Source organism: Nannobrachium achirus (assembly GCF_963921795.1).
Source record: "Nannobrachium achirus genome assembly, chromosome: 17".
Taxonomy (NCBI): domain Eukaryota; kingdom Metazoa; phylum Chordata; class Actinopteri; order Myctophiformes; family Myctophidae; genus Nannobrachium; species Nannobrachium achirus.
This window is the reverse complement of record NC_137824.1, coordinates 31217131-31232130: the sequence shown is the minus strand read 5'-3', so window position 1 is coordinate 31232130 and position 15000 is coordinate 31217131. Positions and strand designations below refer to the sequence as shown.

Sequence of the window (15000 nt, the reverse complement as noted above, 5' to 3'; positions counted from 1 at the left end):
GTGATTCGCTGAAAACACGGACAGACCGTTCTCCCGCAAACCATCAGTGATCCCATGACTACAGATCCCAGAATGCAACCGGAAATGATGTCATCCCAAAATGTTTCGCTCCGCCCGGCTCAATGTTGTCAGATTTCGAAAAATCCATTTATCCCACATTCTTTTCCCAGATTGCGTTTTTTGGTCAAAACAAGCTTTTTTCTAGGGGTGCCCACTGGCCTACCGGTCCGGGCACATGGCACTAATAACGGTAATATATGGGGAAATCCCAGTTGTCCTACGCCCAGTTGTCCTACGCCCAGTTGTCCTACTGTGTCCCAGTTGTCCTACTGTAGCCTGGAGCTACATGTAGCCTACCCCCACCTCAGCATTCGTACAGCTACTCAACTCAAGTAGTGTACAGCTCTCGCCAAAAATTCGCCGTCCTACTGCTGTAATTATTGTCCACGACATTGCAAGCGGCGCGAAGGCCAGCGGACCTTGGTCCTGCTCTTCGCGCCCGAGCACCGCAGGCGCGAGTGCCCGCGAAGAGCGGGCCAGGGCCGCGCAGCGCCGCGCGAGTTACGAAGCCGTGGTGAATGCAATCGTTATATTTATGCCCAGGCCGTAAGGCCTGGGCAAGCGCACGATAAACGCATGAATGGGATGAAGATCGCTTGCTTTGCAGTCAGTTCGCGGACTAGCCCATACAGCCAGGCTACAGTAGGACAACTGGGACACAGTAGGAGAACTGGGACGTAGGACAACTGGGCGTAGGACAACTGGGACTAGCCCTAATATATCACCAGAAATAAATGAAGTTCTGAGGCCGTTTAATGAATTGATTAAGTCCTTTGCACACAGGCATGTTTATCCGCACGGATAAAACGGACACATTTTTTTTTTTAAAGAAAACAATGATTCTCTACGAACTCATGCACACCGGATCCGAATTAGCCGTGCGACGAGTGGCTGCGGCCGTGCGTTTTTTTTCTCAATGGAACCCAGTTCGATTTGTGCGTCTTATCGCATGCGGTAAAAAACTCATCACTCCTTTTATGACTCCTTTTGGGATCCGCAGCGCCGATTCCGCACAGCATTGCACACCAAATACAATGCGTTTTATTCATGCAGCAAACGAAAAAAACTGCAACTGTCCTGTGTGCAAAGGGCTTTACTCTGAACCTTCTTTGGATCAGCAGGCCCTTCCGAAACAGAAAACAGTTCTTGTTGAGTTGGACTATGTATTAGGCTTTAATAAACTACCACTAGCAAAATGAACCATAACCACATGAAACTGAACGTCCCTTTACTGGGTATGTCATAATAGGACAAATTCTGCTATTCTTTGGTGTGTGAAACCGGTGGGCATGAGGCGGCGAATAAATACTGAAACAGAGAATGTGTCTCAAATCTAAAGGGTCCATCAACCAACCAGAGTCCATCTCTCCCTCTCACCGTGACATTGATTCTCTCTCTCACACGCGTGTGCACACACACACACACACACACACACACACACACACACACACACACACACACACACACACACACACACACACACACACACACAGAGGTGCTATTGTGGACAGTAAATGTGAATGGGTGTGTGTGTGTGTGTGTGTGTGTGTGTGTGTGTGTGTGTATGTGTGATAGATGGACTGCAGGATCGATAGTGTAGTTAGTAACAAAAGATGCTATTTCACAATTCACTGGACAGCTCGCCATGGCCACCTACACACACACACACACACACACACACACACACACACACACACACACACACACACACACACACACACACACACACACACACACACACACACACACACACACACACACACACACACACACACACACACACACACACACACAGAAATGTGATTGTTGTCCAGATGGGTGCAGAACAGATGGTTGACTTTCTCTTGTTTTTCTCCTTCACTCTGTCTTCTTCACACCTTTAACCACTTGAACCCCACCCAGCATGCCTATTCTGGGGGGGAATATTTGACAAAAAAATAGCCGATTTACAAGATCAAAACGTGAATGCGGCTTTATTTGGGGCAAAAAGATTCGCTGCAGATGGAAAATTACGGTTTGAGTACAGTTGTAACTCAACCTGGGCATGTGTGAAAACTCATGCCTATTCTGTTGCGGATCAAACAAATAAATTAAAATCCACAAAATTCACAACAGTCTGTCCGTCCGCTCCAGTTAGATTTCTGACCATTATCGTCCGTCCCCCCAATGATTTCATTGAGAGAGAGAGAGAGAGACATTCTCCTCTGCATGGAGACATTCAGTATTCATATCTTGCTAAAATATATAAGCTCTATTAAATATATATATTTTTTTGCAGGATTTTGCGACGGCCCGTTCCCGACCGCAGGTATTTAAATACCGCTCGTGCCGCAAGGTTTGCGTTGGTACCACGCAGCCCATGCCTCCACATTGTGGGCTGAATCATTTGTAAACACTACACAGGGAGAAGAGACGGAGGAGGCAGTATTTTTGCACGCACATTCCCACTAGGCCGAGGAAGAAATGCCTCAAATCACGAATACAGCGTGATTGCCGTAAAAGGCCTAAGAAGAAATGGCAATCTTTTCCCATTGGCCTTTTATAGCGCCATCAGGAGGACACAATAACCTACCTGACCTGGTGGAGCCCTGTGCTCCGATGAGCACTTTTTCTATTGTGCAAAGTATTTCTTGTGTTATTCAAGATAAAAAGAAAAATAGCCAATGTGTATAGGGTTAAAGTGGTTCAATATATTTTGATCCTATATTGACTAATTTGGTTGGGGAGCTGCTGGAACTTCCTCAAGGACCCCTGGGGGTCCCCGGACCCCACTTTGAGAACAAGTGTGTGTGTGTGTGTGTGTGTGTGTGTGTGTGTGTGTGTGTGTGTGTGTGTGTGTGTGTGTGTGTGTGTGTGTGTGTTCCTCACCAGGCTGCTCCTCCATCTTCCTCCTCTCCTCCTGTACTCGGTCCTCCGCTCTGATTGGTCGACCCTGGGCGTCACGAGGGATGATCACCCCATGAAAAGGACACTGGTTGGACAGACACACCGCCAGTCAATCCCACCGCAGTGGAAGGAAGTGAAACCAAATCAAACGTCACAATATCTTGGACCAAACACCCCTGGATCCATCAGGGCCCGTTGGGGGAGAGGGGATGTAATTGACTACATTTACCCGAAAATGCAGTCCTGGCGGCTAACCCTGAGTGATTCACAGACATTCGTCCACTCTAAAAAGTAGTATATTTCTTTCTTAATAGTTAATGGTTAATTAAGCATTGGTTAAGAAAATGTGTCCAAATGGCCATCCCTTACAGCAGACAATGGTATTCCCTAAAAAACAGGGATTGCGAGTAAATATAGTTTTTCCCCCTTCTACTGTATATATAATACATTCTACAAGCTCGCAATGCAATGCGACTGGTCGTGAACTTTGTATTTATTGTGATTGTCCCTGTAGGACAACCAGACTATAGTCCTTGTCCGATCTTCCATCATCTCCTAAGTAAACTATTTTCTTTGCCACGCTACTCCTCCCCCAGTTTTGGTGGCACGCACTTGGGCCATATGTCAAATCGACCGGCATCATCGGGTCACACATGCTTGCATTTTGCTAAGAGATACATTATATAGTTTAAGTTATATATACATGTATTTGTAATTTAATTTCCCAAATATGGAGATTGCTGCCATCAGAGGCTGACACAGTATGTCCATATACAGTATGGGCCAGGCTCGGTGTGGGAGGAATTTTCAGCCCTGGGATTTGCATCAGACCGGCCCTATGCGATCGCGCGTAGCGCGCGAGCTAAACATTTTTGAGCATTATTTATTAATTAATTGTCAAAATTGAGCATTATTTATTAATTAATTGTCAATTTTTCACTTGAGCACCCCCTCCTCAAAATGAACGGTTCCAACGCCACACTAAAAACGGACCCCAAAAGACTGTGAAAATTGATGACTCATCACTAAACCATCATTTTGAGTGGCCATTTCTTGCCCAATGAATGTTTTTCGTGCAAAACAAATGCTTGCAATGGATTCCGAATAATTAAAAACCCCTAGTTTGATCCCTCACATCCCACTTAAAGCAGATTTTTTTGGGAGTCATTTTTTCCTTTATATTATAGTGTATAGTAAGTGAAGGTAGGTAGGTCGTTTTCAAAACTTTGCCCTGATGGGATTCCTTGGAACTTTTTTTCTCTCACTAAGGATATAATGAGGATACAGAATCAGTTGAGTTTGCTACTATTGCAATTTGTTTTAGGTTTAGCCTAATTTTGGCCTAAAATTACTGGACTATAAGCATTATGTTTTGGATTGAACTGTTTGAACATAATGCATAGGCTATCCACAAATGTAGGGCCAACTTGCACAAATACTGTACATTAATTACTGTAGGCTACCCACATTACCATTTGCGCATTGGCGTGACATGTTAAGGTAATAAATTAGGATACTCACAAGTTATATTGTGGATACAATACAAGCAGTGGATGCTGTCCCAGCGTCTGGTTTAATAAGACAGGACAGCCTTTTGGGGAAGTTGACATAATTGCTCCTCAGATATATTCCATTCAAGGTAACGTGTTAACGTGTCCAGCTGTCCACATGACATGTTTCATCTGACTGGATGCGACCATACCATAGGATGCGACAGACCAGTGTTGCGTCCATGTTTGTTGTTGCCATCTTAAAATGAGCGTGCATTCTTGTTAATTAGTGGTTAACAACTTGTTTTGATAGTCCATCCAACATCTAAACCGCGCGCCTAGCTCGTATTACAAAGTGAAGCCAATCGGTGTGCAGCGTCACAGGCACAGCGACAGCGTGATAGAGGGGGCCCATTGAGGGGGGCTTCCGATAGAGTGTCATTCACATATGAGCGTCATTTATTTGGACTGAGATTTACTGGCAGTCGGAGTCCCCCCTGGCAACAGGACATAGGCAGAACTAGCACGTTACAGAAAGGGGGCCCCAATGGGGGTTTCTGATGGACGACGATCATTCGCATTGACGGCCGAGGCCCGTTTCAATTGAAACACTGCAGTGACCTGCAGCGGCCCGCTCGCCGGACTCCCCCTAGCGGCCCAGCGGGGAAATCCCCGGTTTCCCAGACGCTCACGCCGACGGTGGTATGGGCCTTCCAAGATATGGGCTTAATATTGATTACATCAGGGATCTCCATATACAGTATGGGTGTGAGGGACCAAAGTTGGTCGGCCACGGCCAGAGAGACACCAGGACAAAAGAGTAGTTTTCTTTAAAAAGTATGTTTTTTGTCTTTTATTTTCTATTATTAAAAAATTTCAATAAGTAATTCTGGCCCAAAATAAATGAGGGCAAACCAAAGTGCACTTGACAGCATGACAGACTTAACCAAAATGAGACAGGAGGGAAACATATACTGTATAGTGCAGGGGTCCCCAAACTAAGGCCCGGGGGCCGGACAAGGCCCGCCTCCACATTTGACCCGGCCCCCTGAACAATGACGAAAAAAAGAAAAAAGAAATATTGCTACTACAACCTCACTTTTCCCCAGTCATAGAACGTGAACGTGAGCCCTCCAGAACGGAATAATGGCAAAAAGGTTGGGTAAGACTAAGAGAAAAATTGATTCAGAATGCAGGGTATTTAACTCGCAGTGGACACACGATTATTTTTTTGTTCAATGCAAAGAAAAGGCTGTTTGTCTCATCTGTCAAGACACGGTGGCGGTATTCAAAGAATACAATCTGCGCCGACATTATGAATCCCGTCACAAAGACAAGTATGATAGCTTGCAAGGCCAAATGCGAGCAGACAAACTCTCAAAGCTAAAAAGTGGACTGTTAGCTCAGCAGACTACATTTGTACGCCAAACTCAGCTGAACCAATCGTCAGTTCGGGCCAGTTTCCGTGTTGCTCAGCTGATCGCAAGCGGCGGTAAACCTTTCACTGAGGGAGAGTTTGTCAAGAAATGTTTGAATGTTGTTGTGGAGGAGGTGTGTCCCGAGAAGAAAGATGTCTTTAATGCCGTGAGTCTGTCGGCGAGTACAGTCACCAGACGCGTTGAACCCCTGCCGATAGGCACCCCTGCGATCGTCACACTTTTTCTGTTACAAACTGACCCTGGCCCCCCATCAGAGAAGGGAAAAGTTATGTGGCCCTCACTGGAAAAAGTTTGGGGACCCCTGGTATAGTGGGTGATCAGTCCACTCTTGACACACAGGGGAAAGGAAAAGAATAACATTTAAACATAATACAAATCACTACATCATATTCCACTACAACACAAACTCATATTAAATAAAGAAAATACTTTTTAACTGAAATCTCAAAATACATTTCTTCACAATTGTTATACATTCAAACTCATAATAAATCCCTGCCCAACCCCATATACACAGGGGACATGGTGCAGTCCAATAACTAATCAGCTCCTTCAATAGATCTGAAGTAGCTTCTCATATTGCCAGCCATCTTAACTCCAGCACCTAGTTTCAACTGATTACTCAACAAAATCCCAGTAAACGTAAATGACTTCTGATCAAACAATTTGGAATTGATAATAGAAACTTAATGGCCATATAAACCGTCCATAACTTTATCACCACAATTGCAATAAACAGTATGTCATTTAACTTGTTGTGCGTAGTCCTTTATGTATAGTTTGTAGTACTGAAAATAAACATAAACTAAATCAATAATCCAGAAAAAAGGACAAGTGTCCACCATGTTTTACCAACTTTCTGTGGCTGCTGGTGTGGCAAACATATGTGGCCATCACAATGGGCATGAAAGGGACAAAGACTGACACAGAGATCTCCATGTGTGTGTGTGTGTGTGTGTGTGTGTGTGTGTGTGCGTGCATGCAAGTGCGTGTCCCGTTACCTTCAGGCGGTCCTGCCTCTGGCACAGCGTGCCGTTGGACAGGGGTGCGTGGCAGTGGTGTCCCACGGGGGTGAACCTCCCGGGGAAGGAGATGAACCTGCTCCTGCTCTCTGCCTCCAGCTCCTCGTTGGTCACCTCCTGCCCCTCCTCCTCACACGGAACCCAGAACTGATGCTGAGACGCTGACCTGCAGGGAGACGTGTTATTATTAGTAGTAATGTCATTACATAGTTATTAGTATAATAATTGTAAAAAATATATCGTCGTTGTCGGGTGGAAATCTTGTATGTCCAAAACCGTTCGTTTTTATCATTTAAAAAAATTAACTAAACTAGTGAAAACAGCCGATCTACAAGCACACAGTGTGCTTGTAGATCTGCTGTTTTCACTACTTTTGTGCGACGGCCTTGTCTGATGAAGCAGGGCTTTACTACTTTTTGACGCCAAAAAACATACACATTTGAAACTTGGAGATACGAGGTTTCTGCCCGACAGTGACGATATATTGGATTTTAAACACTTTAACCATTATTTTATGCTTCAACTATTGAAAAATAGCAGATATACAAGCTCACAGCCAAGCTTGTAGATTATTTTTTATTTTTATTTTTATTTTATCGTGAACATTTGTGCAAGTCTTTGAATATTTTTGACCCGACTCTATAAATGTCTTCTAAATCCTTCTTCTAAATCAGTGGTTCTCAAACTTTTTCATGTCAAGGACCCCCATCTCAAAATATTTTGTTCCAGGGACCACCCAGAAACAAATATTTTAGTTAGCTACAAATGTTCACTTTTAAAAAGATATATTCAAAGAATTGCAAAAAATAATTATCACGATTTTTCAAAAATAGCAGATGCCACGCTGCGAGCTTGTGTATGTGATATTTTTCAATAATCAAAGCATTCAATAATTCTAAGCCTAAATGGGTTAACATGCCGATAGATAGATCTTAGTCATGTGTTCTAGCCGGAATTATCATATCAAATATGATATATCCTTATTGTCTTGTGTTGAGTCTATTGGTTGTCATTCTGTTTCGCCCTCTAGTGGTCATACATATACATACAAATTACTCCACTGCCTCTTTTGTGTGTGTGTGTGTGTGTGTGTGTGTGTGTGTGTGTGTGTGTGTGTGTGTGTGTGTGTGTGTGTGTGTGTGTGTGTGTGTGTGTGTGTGTGTGTGTGTGTGTGTGTGTGTGTGTGCGCGTACCTGATAATCTTTCCAGCGCTGGGTTGCTCCGACCCCCAGTAGAACAGGTCCAAACCAAATGGGACGACTGGAGCGTCGGACGTGGACGCCTCACCTCTGACCTCCTCTGAGGAACCAGGAGCAGATGTGCTACTGGAGGGAGGGAGAGAGAGAGAGACAGAGAGACAGAGAGAGAGAGACAGACAGACAGACAGACAGACAGACAGACAGACAGACAGACAGACAGACAGACAGAGAGTAGATGAAAGAGTGCAGCAACTTGCAATGGGCCTGGTGTACAAGATACACTACACCACTAAGATACCCATGTACCTGTCAAAATACTTTATAAACGTTAAGGACGTCCACAATTACAACACCAGAGGCAGCGCCACAGATCACATTCAACCCAGAGTCAAATCAAACAAAGGGTCAAACTCGTTCTTCTGCTATACCACCAAAATGTGGAACGCCTTACCGAAGTGCCTTAAAGGAGTGTGGTTCCCTAGCATCCTTTAAAATCGCCCTGAAAAACCACTTACAGCGAGCAGCCGTTCGCAACTGGCAATAACAAACCTAGCCCAGCCTTACCCTCCCCTGACCCTTCTTTGTATTTACCTACTGTATATTTTCTCCTGATATATCTACTGCATAGTAGCCTACTGTGTTCTATCCGTCTGTCATTCAATGTTATATGAAATACTTCAATGGTTTCCTGTGTAAATAAGCCAAGTGCCTTCCTAGGATCTCCTTTTAGTTGACCTTGTACCAAGGAACTGTACCGTCATCAATCAAAGACAGAGACAGAGACAGTTAGAAGCAGTCAGAGACAGAGACAGAGGCAGACAGAAATTAGAATGTGTACTGTTAGTTTTGACTAAATTTGACTGGACTGGTATATTTCAGGCTATTGGAACTTTGTTGTTGCAATATAACAGGCAGTTTCAGGCTGTGTTTGCCATCTACTAGATACAATTGTTGCAAGTAGAGCGGTAGTGGGCTCTATCGCTCTCTTTCACAGAAAGTGCACACTGTCTGTCTGTCTGTCTGTCTGTCTGTCTGTCTGTCTGTCTGTCTGTCTGTCTATCTACACCTCTAATGTCACATAATATGTTTGTTCCTGTACAAAGCTTAGATTGAAACTCTGGTTGTACAATATAACTTGTTGATGAATTTGTCTTTTAAGTTTTTTTACCCACAAGTTATCCATGTCTTCAGGGCAGCATTCTGATCATTACAAAAATCCACACTCAAGATATTTTGCCACATTGACCCAATAATGGACCCTTTATTTTGACTTTAAGAATTGAATCCTAAAGGCTAAAACTGTAGTACTGTCAGACTTTGACCTTGATTATGAGGCGTTTTTTGTTGATGGATGCAGGCATAAAGGACAGAGAAAAGGGGAGGAGGTGGAGGGTTAACAGCCAAACGGAGGAGTTTCCCAGTGACGCAAATCTAAGGAGAAACTCAACTCAGTGAAGTGATGGTGTAACGCTGAAACAAAAACTTTCATTCAACACGATTTAACCAGAAACACAGACACATCAAAGACAGGTGAGTACAGCAGATATGGATTATTATTGATTGATACTAAGCTTGGTTGAATGATTGATTCTGATTTATTCATGCGTTATTTCTCTATAGCAGATATGAATTGGCAACTGTAGAATCTTTCTTTAGCGGAAGGAACAAGATCCTTTTTGTTCTACTTTGTGTCAAACTTTTAGATTTCCTCCATCACCCTGTCTGAGTTTATTTTCTAAAGTATATTAAACTGTATCCAGATATAATCTTCCCGGGTTTTTATTATCCCTTGCAACTCCAGAGACCCAATTTGGTTTTAGTTTTCATAAAATATCTCTGAAAATTAATTTTCATTAAAATCCAGATCAGTTTCATACCTTCTGGTCTGAGTACATAGATCATTCAAGAACTACATTTCTTTCCCTTTTGTATTTCAGTGTGTAGAAATGGCGTCTGCCAGCAGACTCCAGTCTGAAGACACGTTCCTGTGTCCCATATGTCTGGATGTGCTGATTGATCCGATCACCACTCCATGTGAACACACCTACTGCAAAACCTGCATCACACATTACTGGGACACTAATGATGTGTGTAAGTGCCCGCTATGTAACAGAAACTTTTATGAGAGACCAGAAGTATCTGTCAACACTACTATCTCTGAGCTGGTTCATCAGTTCAGGAGTCACAGGGGTGATGCTGAGCTGAGCTGGGTCCAGCAATATGCAGTGGATGTAACTCTGGACCCTGATACAGCACACCGCAAACTCACCCTGCACGAGGATGGAAAACAAATGACTGATGGAGACGTGAAGGAGAATCTCCCAGACAACCCAGAGAGATTCTCTGAATGTGTCTGTGTCTTAGGGAAACAAAGCTTCTCCTCTGGGAGATTTTACTATGAGGTTCAGGTTCAAGGGAAGACTGGCTGGGATTTAGGAGTGGCCAGGGAGTCCATCAACAGGAAGGGAGTGATCACACTGAGTCCCAACAACGGTTACTGGACTATAGTGCTGAGGAATGGAAACGAGTACTGGGCCGGTGCCTGCCCTGCTGTCCTCCTCCCTGTCAGAGAGGATCTCCAGAAAGTGGGAGTGTTTGTGGATTATGAGGAGGGTCTGGTCTCCTTTTATGACGTGGAGTCTAGAGCTCATCTCTACTCTTTCACTGGCTGCACCTTCACTGAGAAGCTCTATCCATACTTCAGTCCATGGCACAGCGATAGAGGCAAAACAACTCTTCTCCTCTGATTCACCAGATACACACGGTGTGTGTATCTGTCTCTTGCTACTCGCTATGCCCAAATGTGGACTGTGGAGACATTACAGTATACTGGCTGATGTCATAGTTCTATCTGGCTGACATCACAGACTGGAGTGCTGAGTTCTGATGTCGATGATTGATTCTTTTATGTATCAAGATGGACAATATGATTCTTCAAAAATAAATCAGCATTTGAAATTATGTGCAAATGCGTCTGTGTGTGAATTCTACTATTTTAAAGCTATACTATGGAAGTATTTGTAGGATGCCTTTAGGAAGCCTAAAACTCACACAAATCAGGACATGTGGCTTTCTGAGAAAGAGGGAGAGAGGAAGTCCAATACATGCAACAATTGTATCAACAACAACCTGAAACTGGCTGTGAAACTACAACAAAGTTTCGATAAATTCTGCAAACTGGAGTCCCAGTCCCAGATTAATAGAATGACCACTAATCAATCTGCTCCACCTTCACCAGCTGCAACAGCAATTGGGCTTTTTTTTAATTTTTATTATGACGTACCTTAATTTTTGTGTTATCCTTTTAGCACAACTTTTGACTACTACATGTGCTGTTAACAATATTGTTAATAAAGTTTTCAATCAATCAATCAATCAATCAATCCAATCCTAGTTGTAAAGAGAACATTTTGAGACGGTACCTTCGCTTAGCGTCCTGTGGGAGGCGCTGTCGCAGGAGGCGCATTGTGGCGGCTGCGCTGGTGGGGTCCTGCTCCTCCTCCAGAACCCTCTTCAACTTCCTGTGCAGGGCGGGGCCAGAGGAGGAAGAGGAGGAGGAGGAGGGAGGAAGGGCAGCTTTCCTTTTGAGGGCTGGTGCTGTAGATGTGGACGCACTGGGCTCCAGACCTGCAGAGGTGGAGAAAGTGTTTTTTTCATGTCAAGGACCCCCAAAATTACATGGTATTTGGCCGCGGACCCCCATCTCAAAATATGTTGTTCCAGGGACCGCCCAGAAGCAAATATTTGAGTTTTAAAAAGATATATTCAAAGACTTGCAAAAAAAATCATGATTTTTCAAAAATAGCAGATCTACAAGCTCGCAACACGGCACTCCTGCCACGTTGTGAGCTTGTATATCTAATATTTTTCAATAGTTAAATAATAAAATAATTCTATGCCTAGATGGGTCACATGATGTACAACAACAAACAGTGGGTCATATGTGGTTCACGGACACATTTCTATGGGTCACGACTCGATTAAATTTCACATAATTTTTTGGTTTTGGTTAATAATTAAAAAAATATATAATTGTATAAACAAACAAATCAAAGAAATGTCATGAATAAAGAAGAAGATTTACACATCGCGCACATTGCGAGCTTGATCTAGATCTGCTATTTTCACTAGTTTGGGTCCCGGGCAAAAATCTTTTGGGTCTCGAGCTGAAACGTTTTGGAACCACTGATGTACAAAGTACAACCTCTGGACATGATGCTAGTATGGACTTATCCCAATCCCAGCAGCGAGGCATTGAGCGTATAGTACTAACCCCCCCTCCTTTTTCCCTTATACACTAAATATCTCCGCCAAACAGGCTGACAACGCGTCACATTGCAACGTGGTGCGTTTTTTTTAACTGCGCTTCTCGATCGTTGGGTTAACCGAAAAAGTAATTGGCGCTAATAAAATTATGGCTATGGCAGTGCGGCCCTACTCCCTATCTCTCCTCTTTCTGCCTCCTCTCTCTACAGGTGAAATACGAGCAAATCCTCTCTACTGGCTTCAAATGGATCTAACATGGCAGAGATTTGTCTGCAGCCCAGGAGGCTGCAGATGTTAAGGCCTACAGATCAATGGACACAAATAGAGGGGGAGGAGGGAGGGCCGAGAGACGGAGGGGGGGGGAGAGCAGAGAGAGCAGAGAGAGAGAAATGGGACACGGAAATGGCGTTTGTGAGAGAGAAAGGGACAGATTGAGACGGAGACGGCGGGGAAGGAGAGAGAAAGAAAGAGAGAGAGAGAGAGTGAAATATTGATTCGTCCAGGCTTGAGCAGAAGCCTGTAATTAAAATGTTAATTTGAGAAAAGGAGAGATAGTGTCCTGACAGCAGAGAAAGGGATAAGAGGACAGATAGAGTATCTATCGGAATGACAGCGGAGAAGAGGGAGAGAGAGAGAGAAGGGGGGGGTGGGGGGGGGGGGGGGGGGGGGAGAGAGAGAGAGAGAGAGAGAGAGGGAGAGAGAGAGAGAGAATGTGAGCACTTGTAATGAAATGATTTCGCCAGTGGGAAGAAATGTAGGAAAGAGGAAGTGCCTGTGGCTATTGAAGATAAACACGCTTTTGACACGTTGATGCATTATGGTTCATTACTGATACTTATCATGGAATACAATTACCGTCAACCCTTTTTCATTTCAGGGACCCCCAGTTTGATATGCATTAGGGCCACGGACGTTTTCTGTCTCTGATGGGACCCCCAGTCTACCCTCTAAAATCCTCAGTGCTCATTTAACCCCGAGAGTGTACAAATGTACACTTTACATGTGTCCAATCTTTAAGACCTTTAAGGGTACATTTGGTTCCTAAGCTATCAATCATTTCACTGGGGACTCCCTGGAAACCCCTATAAGAACCCCTGGGGGTCCCAACAACCATAATTACCATTAGGGCATTCACGAATAGTGATTTTTGGTATTCGAATTATTCGACCTCAAATATTCGAATAGTCGAATATTCGACAGGACTGGCCAAACTGTCAAATATTAAGTAAGCAAGAGGCAAACATTGTGAAAATAGCCGATCTACATGCTCACAAAAAAAATCGAATAGTGACTTTGATATTCGAATATTTGGTGAATGCCCTAATTACCATACAATGAATTTTGTTGGGCAAGAACTGGCCTGGCTCACTTTGCTTGGCATGGCTCAGGGTGGATGACAGAGTGCAGCAATGCAAAGGGTGCAACCCATTAAGACACTCAAGAGGAACAGTGGCCATAGCATGCACTGCTTCTCTAGAGTGAGAGACGCCAATGGGCTTAACACCAGAGAAAATCACCTTTGATCCCCCTGAATTTGACATGGGTGAAAAATGCATTCTACTCTACTGCCACCAAAATGTGCCATCAACAGTCACAGCACTTTTCGATTCTCCATCCAAATATAAATCAGACCTAAAATAACGGCTGTCCTCAAAATACATTCGGCCAGAGAGTCAAACAACGCACTCCCTCTGCAGACTCCACGGACAGAGCCTTGTGTTGCAGTGTTAAACAGTCAGATGGGCGGGTTGTGTTCATTTTCAGAGCATGTTTATTTTAATGATCAATCAATTGATTAATTTGTGTTCCTGTTTGGGTCAACGGAACCAACATAGTTGCTATGTATTGAAGATTTTCAAGGTTTTAAAGAAAATCACACCCAGTGTGAAGTGTGCGTTGCTTTTGAGAGTTCCATAGTACACAGTAGCAATGCATTTGTCTTGATAAGTTATGTGCATTGTTCAAGGCTGCTCAACAGTGCCACTTGGTCACCCAGCGGTATTGCAGCTGTTGAGGCCTTCCTCATACATACATACAGTACATACACGTGTGTGTGTGTGTGTGTGTGTGTGTGTGTGTGTGTGTGTGTGTGTGTGTGTGTGTGTGTGTGTGTGTGTGTGTGTGTGTGTGTGTGTGTGTGAGAGAGAGAGATAATTATATTATAATAATTAAAATCTTAGTGTTCTAATTACCGGTATTTGGGGGGCGACTTGCAATACCCTCACGGCCAACCAGTGGGCCCTGGCCAATAGGTTGGGAATCACTGGCCCAACTGGTTTCATGACCCTTTAATCGTCAGCCGTCTCTCTTTAAGTTTCTGCGGCTGTGAGACACGACAGTAAACGATGGCACTGAAAAGAGACAGAGTTCTGCTTCTAATGAATCTACTTCTTCTGCTTGTGATGTTTCAATGGTAGAGAAATCAAGGCCCTGAATTAGACATTTCAGTACAAACACACTGGGTGTGTGTGGGTGCGTGCATGTGCGTGCGTGTGTGTGTGTGTGTGTGTGTGTGTGTGTGTGTGTGGGGTGTAAATCTGGTCTCAGGGCTAATGTGCAGCGATAATGGGAGCTCATTAAGGAGGTTGCATTGTTAATTTGGCATGACCCCTGAAAATCATTACCTAGCCCACTAATC

The 15000-nt window shown here is 43.9% G+C and overlaps 1 protein-coding gene across 1 annotated transcript in view; it reads right to left on the bottom strand.

The window, feature by feature from the left end:
• The window catches only part of uvssa (UV-stimulated scaffold protein A), a 52123-nt gene that overhangs the window by 4472 nt on the left and 32651 nt on the right, over positions 1–15000 (bottom strand). The window contains exons 11-14 of the mRNA XM_080746142.1: positions 11519–11723; positions 8091–8222; positions 6877–7063; positions 2929–3031 (exon numbers count right to left, since the gene is read on the bottom strand). Of these exons, the coding sequence (XP_080602268.1) occupies positions 2929–3031; positions 6877–7063; positions 8091–8222; positions 11519–11723 (627 nt within the window). The remainder of the gene's footprint in view (positions 1–2928; positions 3032–6876; positions 7064–8090; positions 8223–11518; positions 11724–15000) is intronic.